Source organism: Lycorma delicatula, chromosome 4, assembly GCF_047948215.1.
Source record: "Lycorma delicatula isolate Av1 chromosome 4, ASM4794821v1, whole genome shotgun sequence".
Classification (NCBI taxonomy): Eukaryota; Metazoa; Arthropoda; class Insecta; order Hemiptera; family Fulgoridae; genus Lycorma; species Lycorma delicatula.
This window is the reverse complement of record NC_134458.1, coordinates 207834245-207847665: the sequence shown is the minus strand read 5'-3', so window position 1 is coordinate 207847665 and position 13421 is coordinate 207834245. Positions and strand designations below refer to the sequence as shown.

The 13421-nt window shown below is 30.7% G+C and overlaps 1 protein-coding gene across 3 annotated transcripts in view; it reads left to right on the top strand.

The window, feature by feature from the left end:
• The first annotated feature begins 4685 nt into the window (after positions 1–4685).
• The window catches only part of cta (Guanine nucleotide-binding protein subunit alpha cta), a 104745-nt gene continuing 96009 nt past the window's right edge, over positions 4686–13421 (top strand). For all 3 annotated transcript variants that reach the window (XR_012756254.1, XR_012756255.1, XM_075365109.1), the window contains exon 1: positions 4686–5581. Coding sequence is in view for 1 of the 3 variants with exons in the window: in XM_075365109.1 (XP_075221224.1) it covers positions 5051–5581 (531 nt within the window). In the remaining 2 variants the exon portion in view is untranslated. The remainder of the gene's footprint in view (positions 5582–13421) is intronic.

Sequence of the window (13421 nt, the reverse complement as noted above, 5' to 3'; positions counted from 1 at the left end):
CTCCCTACTTACCAGACCTGGCTCCTTGCGATTTTTTCTTATTTCTGAAATTATGCCGCCGTTTTGAGACTATTGATGACACTAAAGCAAATTCATTACAGACCTTAAAGGCCATTTCAAATTAAGCTAACCAGGACTGCTGTGTGAAGTGGAAACACCACTGGGAAAATTTTGTGAGTAGCGGAGGGAAGTACTTTGAAGGGAACAAGCACCAATAATCTGTAAAATTAAAAAAAATAAACTTTGGTTATTTTCTGAACAGCCCTCGTATTATCTTTAACAACAAAAGAATTTCATTACATTAAAATACTGATGTAGCAGAAAAACCACTTCCTATTGAAGTATAAAAACTGGAGTCCTACTTCAAAACTGTTTTAGTTAATATCATTGCAGTTTTCCTGATTCTAAAATTCACTGCTAGATTGCAATGCATTCCATTAAAACAGCTGATCATGGTCCACCAGATGTTTTTCTCAGATGGTTTTTCTTCTGTTGTTGTTTACATTTATAAAACAAAAATGTTGCTATTCATTGAAAAAATATTAACAAAAAAACAACAAATCTTTGCCTTGAAGATGTAGTATCCAAATTGTTTTAATGCAATGTTAATGTTTAAAATAATCACTTCAAACAAACTGAAGTTTAAAACTCGCAAGTTATCAGATTGCAATATAAGGAAGTATTTCGAAAAGCAAAATTCTGTTATGTACTGTCCAGTTACAAGTAGATCTAATGCTGCTATGAATAAGGTATTTTTGTCTATTAAAAATTTTATTGGAAGTCATTAAGAATCTTTTAAAATTCAACAAGTAGGTTTGCTTTAAAATTTTACCATATTCATTTTAGAGAATTTGCACCAGGAAAAATTTCAGTGATACAAACCATAATTAATATGTGTTCTTATAAAAAAAAATGATCCTGTTTGTAAGGTACAGTTTTTAAAACTGATGTTAAATGAAATTGAACAAAGAGATCTTAACCTGTTTTTTTGGAGTCTTGAAGCATTTTTTAAATTATCTAAGCTGTTAAATAGGCACAACTGTATTTTCATATTTAATGGTTTCCAGAAAACAACCTTAATCTTGAAGCTAACCTAAACCAACTTGACCCAACAGTTTAGTATGGAATACTAAGGTACATTACATTGGTGGTTCCAAGGAATGCTGAAACCAAAGTTTGTTGAAGGCTATATGAGCGGTCAAGAAATTGCTACCTATCTGTTACATAGCTGCAAATAGGTTTTGTATAGTTTTTAAGAGTTTATTTCCAGCATGATAGTGCTCTGCTGCATTAATCTAGTGCAATGCATGGTTATGTTATCAAGTAAACTGACAGGATGATGGAGCTCCATAAAAATGCCAGTAAGATCATTAGCTCTAACACCTATGGACTTTTTCTTTTTGAATGTTTTTCATTCATCATTTGTTTAAAGCAATGTTTAAAGCATTCATCATTTAACAAAATATTTTTAAGGAATTAATGTTGCTTTCAAAGAAAATAATTTTGATCATTACTGCTTACAAAACTATTTGACTCAGTGTTCTGTAGCATTTGTATTCATATATTAATAAAGAAAAAAATAGTTGAAGTGTAAAAGTAAGTCAAGGTAAATCTATGTTGGTTTCATTCAAGAGGTAATTTTGTGCTAATAATTGTATTAAATATTCATAATCTCTTAAAAACTGTCAACTCTTTAAACTTGTTAACTATCTTCAACAGCAATTAAAAGAATAATGTTATGATTTTTCAAAACTTTGTAATTAATCATTTGTTCAGTTTGTTTAAAAAGTTAGTAATTATAACTGATTTTCATCACTGCCCATCTTGTATGAAGACATAGCAGATTTTTAATTTGAGTTAATTGGCTGTAATAAGACTGTCAACCTCAAGTTGTTTTTCCATTTCTCATAATCTTCAAGAAAGAAAGAGGTTTAGGGATACTGTATTATAAAGAATAAAATAAATTATTCTTCCTAAGATAATACACTTTTATTTAACTACTCCATTATAATTACATGAGTTTTAAGCTTTTTTCTGAATAGCTGTTATGTATGATTTATGCAATTAATATAAATATGTTACTTACAAGAATAGAATTATCATCTTAAAGTTATAAAATTTTAATTTTTTTTGTCATCATGACTGAACTTAACTAGTAATCCAACATTGGTGTACTGTGAATCTTGATTATTTGAAAAGGATTTTGTTGTAATTGCAAGCAAAAGATGAATTTCAGCAATCATTACTCACTTAAAGTTTTTAATAAACTACAAGAACAAGAGAAGCAGATGTCAAGAACATTACACAGATCAAATAATACTCCATACAAACAGCCTCTACTATTGACAATTATTTGACTCCATTAATAATAATTTGACTTAATGTACAGACATAAGTAGCACATGTAAAACTAACAGGTGGCTATTTAGAAAGGATGGTAAAATTTATAAGTCTAGTTGTGTAATTTCATTATATTTTTAATTAGTTAAATCTTACTTGTAACAAATGTTATCAATATGTTTCCATGAAACTGTACAACTGGACATTTGACACTTTGCAACTTTGGTCCTTCCATGGTCTAGTTGTGTAAGAATAAATAGCTCTTGTAGAGGTTAAGTGACTGAGGTAGTTAAAAATTAATTTAAATTAATTAATAAATTAAAATTATTAATTTTCATTTATCTATTAATAATATTCAAATGCAATGATGACTTGAAGATTTTATTATGAAATAATTCCAATAAATATATTTTTGAGATTGGTGTTATTCTTATCTCTGAATCAGTATTTCTCAACCTGGGGTCATAGTGATATGAAAGGGGGTCGTGAAATTAGCCATGTCTGTGAAGGAAGCAGTCCATCCTTTGGTATGTCCTGGTATAAGACAATCTTTTAATTTTTCACATCTGTTGATTCATCAAACTGAATACTAAAAAATTCTCTTGAACTCACTTGCTGAATTGTCTGATCTCAAACATCGGCACCCATGTCATTGATTTGCCTGGATTTGATTGTTAGAAAGTGGTATTTTTTTCAATTTTTTTTTGCTTCCTCCACTCCTATTAAAACCCTGACCACATCGATTGCAGCAGGTAATATGACATTTTCTGCAATTGTATGGAGTTTGGACATCTTAGCTACTCTTAATGGTACAAGATAGATGTTTCTAATCTACTTTCTTGATTTACAAATAGAAGCTTGTTGATTTCTCAAAGTATATGGTTTTCTTTCAAAAAATTAAGAGGGTTTGCTTTTTTGATCTGGATGTTTAGTTCCTAGTGTTAAATTAATTTTGATGGCTTTGTGTTTTCATTAGAGAGGACTTGAAAACAAACAATGCGATGTGGCTTTTCATCCAATGAGGTAGAACCATAGTTTAAATTACTGTCATTGTACAATGTTTTCTTTTTACCAGCCAGTTCACTGGATGTAGATGGCTCACTTTGTTTTTGCACAAATTTATCCATTTTGCATAAGAGTCTAATTGAAAAAAACTTACTCCATTTGACCGCTAAAAAACAGAAACACCAGTTATTGTTATTTTGAATGAAATTACTATGCTTTTAAAAACTTTAATAAAGGCATTAGATGCATGCTTTACATTCAAAACTAAACTGACATTCTGCAATCCTTTACGTCTCTTCTATACTGCTGAGAGCACATGTTCAAACATATCATGCATATTCGAGCAGAACACTCTTACAGCAAATATGCAAGCAGACCAAATTACAAGGAGCAGTTGCACATCAAGTTGGAGCCCATCACTATCAATGCAGCTAAATAGTTTTAACTAGGCTTCATTGGGTTGAGATTAGGGGTTGCAAAATATTCATTATATCTTTTTTTACATTTTGGGGGGTCATCGAGCTAAAAAGGTTGAGAATCACTATTCTAGATACATGAAGACAATTTTCTTTCAATGCACACATTTTATTATACAGATGATGCATTTTTATTTATTTGTTTACAAAATTTGATTTAAAAACATATAGATAACATTGTCTTAAGTGATATTGCAAAAAAATCTCTACATTATGTCATAAACTTATTTCATAAAAACATCTATGATATATTTAACAGTGTCACAATATTATAAGATCATGTGCTGTAATATGCAATTTTTAAAATGTAATGGTTCATAGATTATTGTCCTTGACATTTTCAGGGCCATTAAATTTAAATGCTGAAGATAGCTGAAGCAAGCAAGTAGTCATGCTTTAACTTTTTCTAAGTTCTTTTGAAACATATTATTATTGATTATACATTAATATATTCTATGAGTTTTTTAAATAAAATATGTATTTTTTTAAAGTTATATAATATTGCTGCATAATCAATATTGATGATCTGAAATTTTAATGAGTTCTTTCTATAAAAATATATATGAATATTAAAATTTAAAAAAAATCAATCAAGGGCGTTTTTTTCTGTACTGATAATCTTCAACATGTGAGTGATAAAATATAGAAAAATAAAATAAATATTGGTATATTGGGAAGAATGTGAAACAAGTCATCTTCTGTACAGTTAATTACTATATTTGAGATTAAAAGGTCATCAACATTTTTATTAAATTCTAGTTTATCTACATTGTGTTAAGATAAACGTATTATGTAGTTCGTTGCAAATAAATTAATCTTAAGTGAAGTCTTATATTTCTTTAAAATGTTTTTACACCGTTAAGAACATTACAGGAGCGTTTTGTTTTTATTTTGCTATTAAATCGATTATTCAAACAACTAATCGAAATGTTCACGTCAGTAAAAATTACGTTTTATTTTGGTGAATTACTTTGTTGTGACAGTTCATTTTAACCGATGCATCGCCGTAATTGTGTTAATAATCATCATTATTTCCAGGAACCCCCTCCTATGACAGTTAATACCCCCACTCAAAGTTGAACTGGCCGCCCAAAGGTCGATTCGTCAATCTTCGGTTGTTAGAAGTTGTCTTGTCGTGTGTAAGCTCGTTCATAGCCGAAACGAAAGAGAACGAAGTTTTAACCCAGCGAGTATGTGTTTAGGATTAAGACAGGGAGGGTGAGGTCAAAATGGCGAATGTGATGTGGTCTTGTCCGTGTTGTTTAAGATTTAAACTTACACCTGAAGAATTAGAACAGAGGTATAGGAGTCAAGAAATTGATAAAATGATCGAAAAAGATAAACATTCTTTTCGAAGGCAAGTGAAATTATTATTATTAGGTGCTGGTGAAAGTGGAAAGTCAACCTTTCTTAAACAAATGAAAATTATTCACGGACTTAAGTTTGAACCTGAACTTGTTAAAGAATATCAACAGGTGATATACCAGAATATCGTTAAAGGTATGAAAGTGTTAGTTGATGCTAGAGATAAGTTAAATATTCCGTGGGAAAACCCAAAAAATACAGAGTGCGGTAATTATATTTTAAAATACGAAAACAATACGCATCTTGATACTAGACTCTTTACACAGTATGAACCTTATTTAAATAGTTTATGGAAAGATTCTGGTATTCGTAGAGCATATGAAAGAAGAAGAGAATTTCAATTGAGCGATTCAGTTTCTTATTTTTTGGATCATCTTGAAAGGATAGCTAGACCTGTAAGTTAAATTAGTTTAACCTATATTACATCACTGATATAATTTATATTTACTATTTCTTTGAACTTAATATTTACTTTGAATTATATTAGTTATGGCAGAATTAGAATATTTTATTCTTGTTTTTTAATATGTTACAGTTGTCACGTTTATTTAGTTGTCCAATATGGTCCGAATATTGGTTACATTTAAGCATTATATGTAGGTTATACCGTTTTGACATTTTTCTTTAAGTCGCACTAATTACGCCAATACAAATATATATTATTTTAATTGCATGAATAAAGTATCATTTTTTCTGTTTTACAGAGGTCTACCGTAATGAGAGTTGATTAGTTAGAATTTCATTAGAATTATTACTACTACTCAATTGGCATTGTTTATTTCGTTGCAAACAAGTAAATTCCAATTCATTTATTGAGGGCCAACCAAAATTTATGTTGATTTTGTTGTAGGATTTAGTACAGAACTGACTAAGTGACTCGCTTCCTAAAATGTAAAAATTACAGAAACAAAATTGAAAGTTTCAATTATTTTCTTCAAATTAAATATCTTCTGTAGATTGTTTTTGAAAATTTTCAGTACAATTGTATACTGTTATTTCTGCTTACTAAATAGTTAAAAAATGTTATTTGCAATAAATAGTTGAAATTTAATTATATTAAATTGCATAATTATGTCTTTTTATGTCATACAAACACATAAGTACTGTGGGATTTTCTTAAAATTTTTTAAATTGCTCTAAGAACATGAAAGATAATATCCATTTCCATATGAACTCCAGAAGTTGTTTTAACTACACAATCTATTTCACATTAATTTGAAAATTTATAAAATATAATGAAAGATTTTTGACATAGTAAAGCTAACAGGTATAAACAAGTATAGCCATATTGTATTGCAGATTATTTAGTGTTAACTGTGCTTTTATCTTTGTAGATCTCATCTCTATTTTAGAAACACATGGCGATTCATCTAGTCTATAAAGGTTACGATTCCTATTTCAGGTATGGGAGGTGAAGAAAAAAAGACATTTTAGCATGTTAGTAGTCATTGTGATAACAATCTAAATAGCTTGTTTAATTAATTACCTTAAAATACTATGAAATCTATTAAAAATTTCATCTAATTAACTAAAAGTCAGAATCAAAACTTAATGACTTTTTTGTACATCAATCAAGGTAATGATTTCTTTGTACACAAGTTAAAAAGAATTTAACCTGTCTTTTAATGTCTCATTTGTAATCATAAGATCATTAAAATATCAGACCATAAGGATGTAAAATTGGTTATTTTGTACAGCAGTTTTTGATTGACAGGATTTTTAATTTTGGGTGTTTGTTAGCGATTTATTGTTTAGTCTTTATCTGATATTGTTTAATATTGATCTAATTGTTTAATCAACTGGTATATAGGAGGAGTATGCAAACGATTATTGCAAATAAGTATTAACTTTATTACTTAATAAATTTTATTTTATTGAACTTCAATAATTTTTTATTAAATAATGATGAATTTGAAAGTGAATACAAGTAATTGTTTAATTTTCAGTAAAATTAAATGAAAACTGTGGCAGTGGGAAACAAGTGAGAAGTACATTCCTCAAGTATGCACGTTCCCTAGTTTTTTGAGAATGTTTGCAGTTTTTGGGTGATGTGTTTTTTATTAGGTCATCCATATTTTTTACAGTTATGTCTTTAAGACATTTGCTTCTTTTGTATTTATATCATTAAGAGGTAATAAAAAAATGGTATCAGATGATAGTAATATCAATAAAAATTATTTAATTTGGTAATGTTTAATTATTTATATCTCTTTTAACCTGACGTTGGTCGACCCCCCACCAGTCACTGAGATGGTTGGGTGAATGTGGCGCTCACCCACATTATTTTACAATTTTTGATTTATTTTTGTCATTTTTGGTTTTTTATTTATTTGACAAAAATAAAAGATAATACATTAAATTAAAATATTTACGTAAATATTTGCATACCTACATTTTTAAACATAAAAATTAACCTTTTTTTAGGTTAACTTGTACAGATGTGAATTTAATAAAACAATATATTAAAAATCCATACTATTTTTAATTATTTCTTACTCTTATTTACCATTTCAATGTTTCCACCGTATTATACACACATTGTTTTTGTGTGTTCACCACAGATTGGTATTATACATTTTGCACATCTGGTTGTGTTGAACCTTTTTTTTCTTTTTAGGGAAAACCCATATTTGACTCTGTATTTGAAACAGGCTGTGGTCACTGATTATTGGGTTCCATAGCAAGGAATCTTTTGATGTTCAGTATTAAATCAATTTGAAGACCAGTTTGGATGTAGCTTTACTGGTCACGTGAGGCTTGACCAGATTAAGAGTAAGAATCTTCAAAAACTTACTTTGCAACCTTTTTTCCATTGTTACAATTTAGAATAATTTGGGCATTGATCCTACCAATGTTGAGTAGTGAAAAAAAGATACGAAGAGACCATCAGACGCTTACTCTTGGTGTCAGATATTCTTCTTTCATGTCATAAACTACATCAACCCCCCCTTATGGTTTCGTGAGGTCACCAGTTCCTTCATTTGTATTATTGGAATTGTGCATACTCAATAAGTTTTTGTATTTCTTCAGAACGTGTGACACTATTATAGCCTTTTCTCCAAAAGCAAACTGGCCACTGCATTGAGTCTGGTCCTTGTATTCACTACTTCAGGTGGCAACACTTTGGTTTTTTTCAATTTTGCTATAAAAGTAACCCTTTTCTCAGTTACTAGCTGCACAATGAGAACCAATTATCCATTGTAAGATTTGTACTTGAACCATAAATTGGTAAAGTCATTCTCATAACAACTGCACTAGGCACAGTAAAGCAAAAGGTCCATCAGGCTGTTTTCCACAGTACACTTATAGCTTGAGTGTGTAGAACATTTTACTGTCAACCAATGCAAACAGTTTCAGTCCATATTTTGCAGGTTTGTTGGGCATATATTGCTGGAATGAACATTTTCCTTTGAACGATTCAAGCATTTAATTTAAAGTTACGTACTTGCCAACACTATAATTCTTCAAGCACCTCTCAACAAATTCATCAAAGACATCACATATTAGAGCCAGCTTGTCCAGCACTTTTCTTGCTTCTCTTGTAGCTGCATTGTCAAAACGGAAGTGCATGCAACAACAAATAAAAATGTCTGTAAGTCATTGTTAGTCAAAAGAGTTCTGGTGCATCTCGTCTATAGCACATACATCAATTATATTTACATGAGTAGATTTGAGTACACCAGCCATGACGAGTAGACCTATCAGAGCTTTAACTTCTGGGGTTTTGTCAACTACATTAGAAACACGATTATACTTTAGTACAATTTTCATTAGCCAAATGTCTATGTGATGAGTAATATATTTGATTACTGGTTCAGAAAAATAGGCTCCAGGCTGAAAATATTGTTGCTGCATTCTTGGCATCCCGTTTGACTCTGGTGGGTGAATAATGATGTTTCTTTACAGTCTTATGTTGATTTAGGGGTGGTGCATGAATTTTCCAAAGAATTACTTTGTCATGACCTAAATAACTTTGTTCACGATTGGCTAAATCACTACCTTCTTCCTCTTCAGACTGTTCACTTTCGCTTTCATCGTTTCTGATGATGTAATTGTTTTCGGAATTAGAAAAGTCGATACCTTAATTACTATCTCTGGACATCTCTTCTTCTAACAACTTCACTATTTGCCGATCTTGGTACATGTTATCGGACTGAAGAAATAAAATCTGCAACACTTAAAATCTAAAGTCCAAAAACAAAACTAACTAGAGACTAAAAAAGAGTTAATGTGTATGGTCAACAGGTGAGCGCGGCACTCACTGATGTGCTCTAATGTTCAACTTGGAGGCACTGAGCTGACTGAAGGTTGATGTGGAGTACGTGTGCATAATCATCCCTCTCCTTACATCCCAACTGACAGCTACTGAGGAGGTGGGGCAGATAGAAACAAAACTCAGGATTTTACAACAAATCAAAAATTAAAGTGAGGACTATGCTCACTCCTCGACCAACGGTGGGTTTAAACATTTAAGTTGAAAGTTACTTTATCTTAATAGAAATACAGTATTATAACCATATGTCTTTGAAACCATAAAGTGTAAAACAATGAATTATCAAATAAAACTTTGTTAAAATATTAATATTAAATTTTTGGATTTTATTGCAAAGGTTTGTTGTATAAATTATGCATTTCACATATAAACTAGCATCTCAATGCACTTGAACAATATGAAAATTACAAATATTTGACAAAATTAAATTATTACAAATTTCATTTGACAAAATTAATATGAAATAAATTACCATAATAGAGATGTATTATTTGAGTACATTCTATGGAATCCTAGTCACTTTACAGCAAGTATACTGACGACAATGCCTTGTACTGACTGGCCACCTTCACTGCAAAAAAATGTGCAAAATTAGTTCTCAAAAATCTTCTGGAACAGAAGCAGTTTCTCTTTAATTTAAAACTGAGTTAATTAAAAATAATCCTACCCTACTAAAGAGCATTTGTCTGTGTGTTTGTCCATCCCCTTAGCTTAGACCAGAATGTATCGATCACTAGCAGAAGATACTGATTATACTGATTCGTTAGCACATGTCTTGTGGTGGTCAGGTGTATACTTGTTATATTATTATATATTTATTACTTGTACAAGGTGGGCCATATTGATGGGACACATTTAAACTGCATTTGTGGAGCATGTTGAACACAACATTTATTACAAACTGTGGAACACATTGCCAAAGGATGGGAGTTTTGCAACGTGTTCAGTGTTTGAAGATTATATCTCTTAGATGGGCACCACCTTGACGAGAACATTCTTTGGCCGTAACAATCATGTTCAGCACAGTTTGGTGCAGGGTTTCGACAGGGATGGCTGCTATCTCCCTTCAGATGCTGCCATTCATTTCATTGATGATAGTGGGCTTCATAGTGTACACCTTCTCCTTCAAATAATCCCACAGGAAATAGTCGGGTGGAGTTAGATTGGGGGATTTGGATAGCCAATGGATATCACCAAATCTGGAAATGAGGTGTCCGGGGAAGTGTCGCTGAAGGGTTGTCATTGACACTATTGCACTATGAGACTGGTGGCACCATCCGCATGTCCCCTAGGCCAAACAGTCTCATTTCGGAAATGAAAAATGTTTGTAACATTGTGTTGTACCATTCAGCAGTAACTGTGACTGTGTCATTATGTTTGTTCTCAAAAAATTAGGGACCTATCACACAGGCATGACTCACTGCCCACTACACAGTAACTTTGGCACTGTGCAATGGCGTTTCTAGCAACAGTTGCAGATTTTGTCTAGCCCAGAATCAATAGTCTTGTTTATTGATTACCACTGAGGTGGAAATGAGCTTCGTTGGATGTGATAAGGTGTTAGACGAAGTCACACCACCTTTGCTGATTAGCCAATCACAGAATGTGGTTTGTTGAACCTTATCTTGGTCGAACAATTTATGCACTACCTGTACCGTGTATGGATACAGTTGTAAGCCCTTTTTAAGGATTCACCGCACACTGGTTCGTGAATATGCACTTGACGACACAATTGCTGAGTTGACTTTGGACCAAAGTTTTTGTTCGTGTTTGCAGTCTCATGAAAGTTGTGAACAGCATGCAGTATGATCTTTCGGGATGGTGCTACACGTTTCTTAAAATGTTTGAAATGCTGCTATGCTGTGATGATGGAGCTTTCACTACTGAAGAACGCCTCCATGATGTATAAAATTTCAACGGTGGTCTGCCTACATCACGATGATTACCTGCCGCAATGAAAGAAACATGTTTCAGTAACTCCCGTCCTTACACTTCCTGTTAAGCTATATGAAAAACATGCATGATTGTTATTGCTCGCAGTATTCAAAATATAAATATGTCCTATCAATATGGCCCACCCGTACTTGTTATTATTTATACTTGTAATATATATCTATCTCTTTAATCAATATATATATATATATATATATATATATATATTTTTTATTCATGTGATTGTTTTTCTTCATAAAATATTGAATTGTAAACAAAAAGTAATTACTCAAATTAACCATGATACAACTGGAAAACTTTTTTCTGACCATCCTTCATCATCCTTTCCTGATTTCATTTAATTTTCATATTATTCATTGAATATTCATTTTAATTTAAAAAAAGGAACTGCTACCACTTTTTTATTATTAATACTGATGTTTTAATTCACCTTATAAGTTCATGTTTTCTATTACTATTTGATAGTGAATTTTTATTAATATATTTTTATAGTTCTGTTTAGAGCCCATTACAGAGTACTCTGTTTTCTTTTCTTTCAAGGGAATTCATATTCTAATATCGTTAAATATTGTCTTTTCTTTAAGAAATAATAGTGTTTTTTTTTGTTACAAAATTTTTTTTTACTCGGTGTATGAAATCAGAAATACTAATTATTATTATCTCCGAAATTAACCAGAAGCAGTAGTAGCTTGAAAAATGATCAATAACCGAAAATCAATGATACAATTTGTTCACATTGGACACTAAGAACCAATAAAATGTATTTTATTTAGTTCTTGGGATGAAGAGGTAATTAATCAATTTTGGATACCTAATAATCCCATTCTGAGACGCCTATCAGAGCAACCTGCCCAGAGAGGCTAGCTGTGGAGGGCATGCCAGGAGAAGCTAGTATATAATAAATTATTTGCGTTCTTTAAGAAATGTTCAGTGGTTGTGATTTAATAAAACTCTTTATCTTTGTCCCTGCATCACTTCTTTTGTAACAAATTTTCCTTGAAAATAGTTTTCTGGTGAAATTTGAATTTACATGAATTTTAGAGAAAATGAGTTAATTTATATATCTATTATATATATATATATATATATATATATATATATATATGATAAAAAACCATGTGTAATATTTAGATTTTAGATGTACAAAAATATCCATTTGGTACAGATAAATTATAGCCATGGAGTATTGTTAAATGATATTACAGACAATAGTCTAAATAATTTACATTCCAATCTACTAATCAATAAATAATTTATTTTAAGAGTCATAATTTAACTAAAATTGTGCTTACCAGTTTAAAGTAATGTAAAATTAAAATTCAATGTAATTTAAAAAAAATAAATAAGTTTTTACATTATGATTTTAATTTAGAAATGAATTTTCCTGACTTACATTACTTTTGATGAATGAATAATTTTTTTAAGTCCCTTACTCATTTTCCTGTTTTAAATTAATTTTTCTGATTAAACTAACATCTGATGTTTACCATATCTTTCATCCTTAATTTGTCTAATTAAACTAATATCTGATATATCTTTCATCCTTACTTATCTGTTTTATACGTTGCAGTCTTTTTCTTCCTCTATAGATTTCACCTAATGAAATGATATGCTTATGCATACTACCTTACATCAACATGTTAAAGCCGTTAAGGATGCTGGTAGTATTTACCCATAAAAGTGACACAATCATGTTGTTCACCATAGGAAATGGGTGTTGTGTAGTTTATTGATTGCTGACCTCCATGGCCTTTCATCCCATGGTCCCGGATTCAAATCCCAGTCAGGCATGGGATTTTTCACACACTAAAATATTCATGTATCATTCATCTAGTGACTGTAAGAGGGCATAAGCTTTTTGTTACTATGTAAATAAATAAGTTATATTGTTATATTCCAGAGAACCTCAACTAAGAATTAGCAGCAGCAGTCTTTTTACATCATTTCTTTAAATTACTTCTCTTATTTTTTAACAAAGTGTAGCATTTTTCTTTCTGTTTCTTACGAAT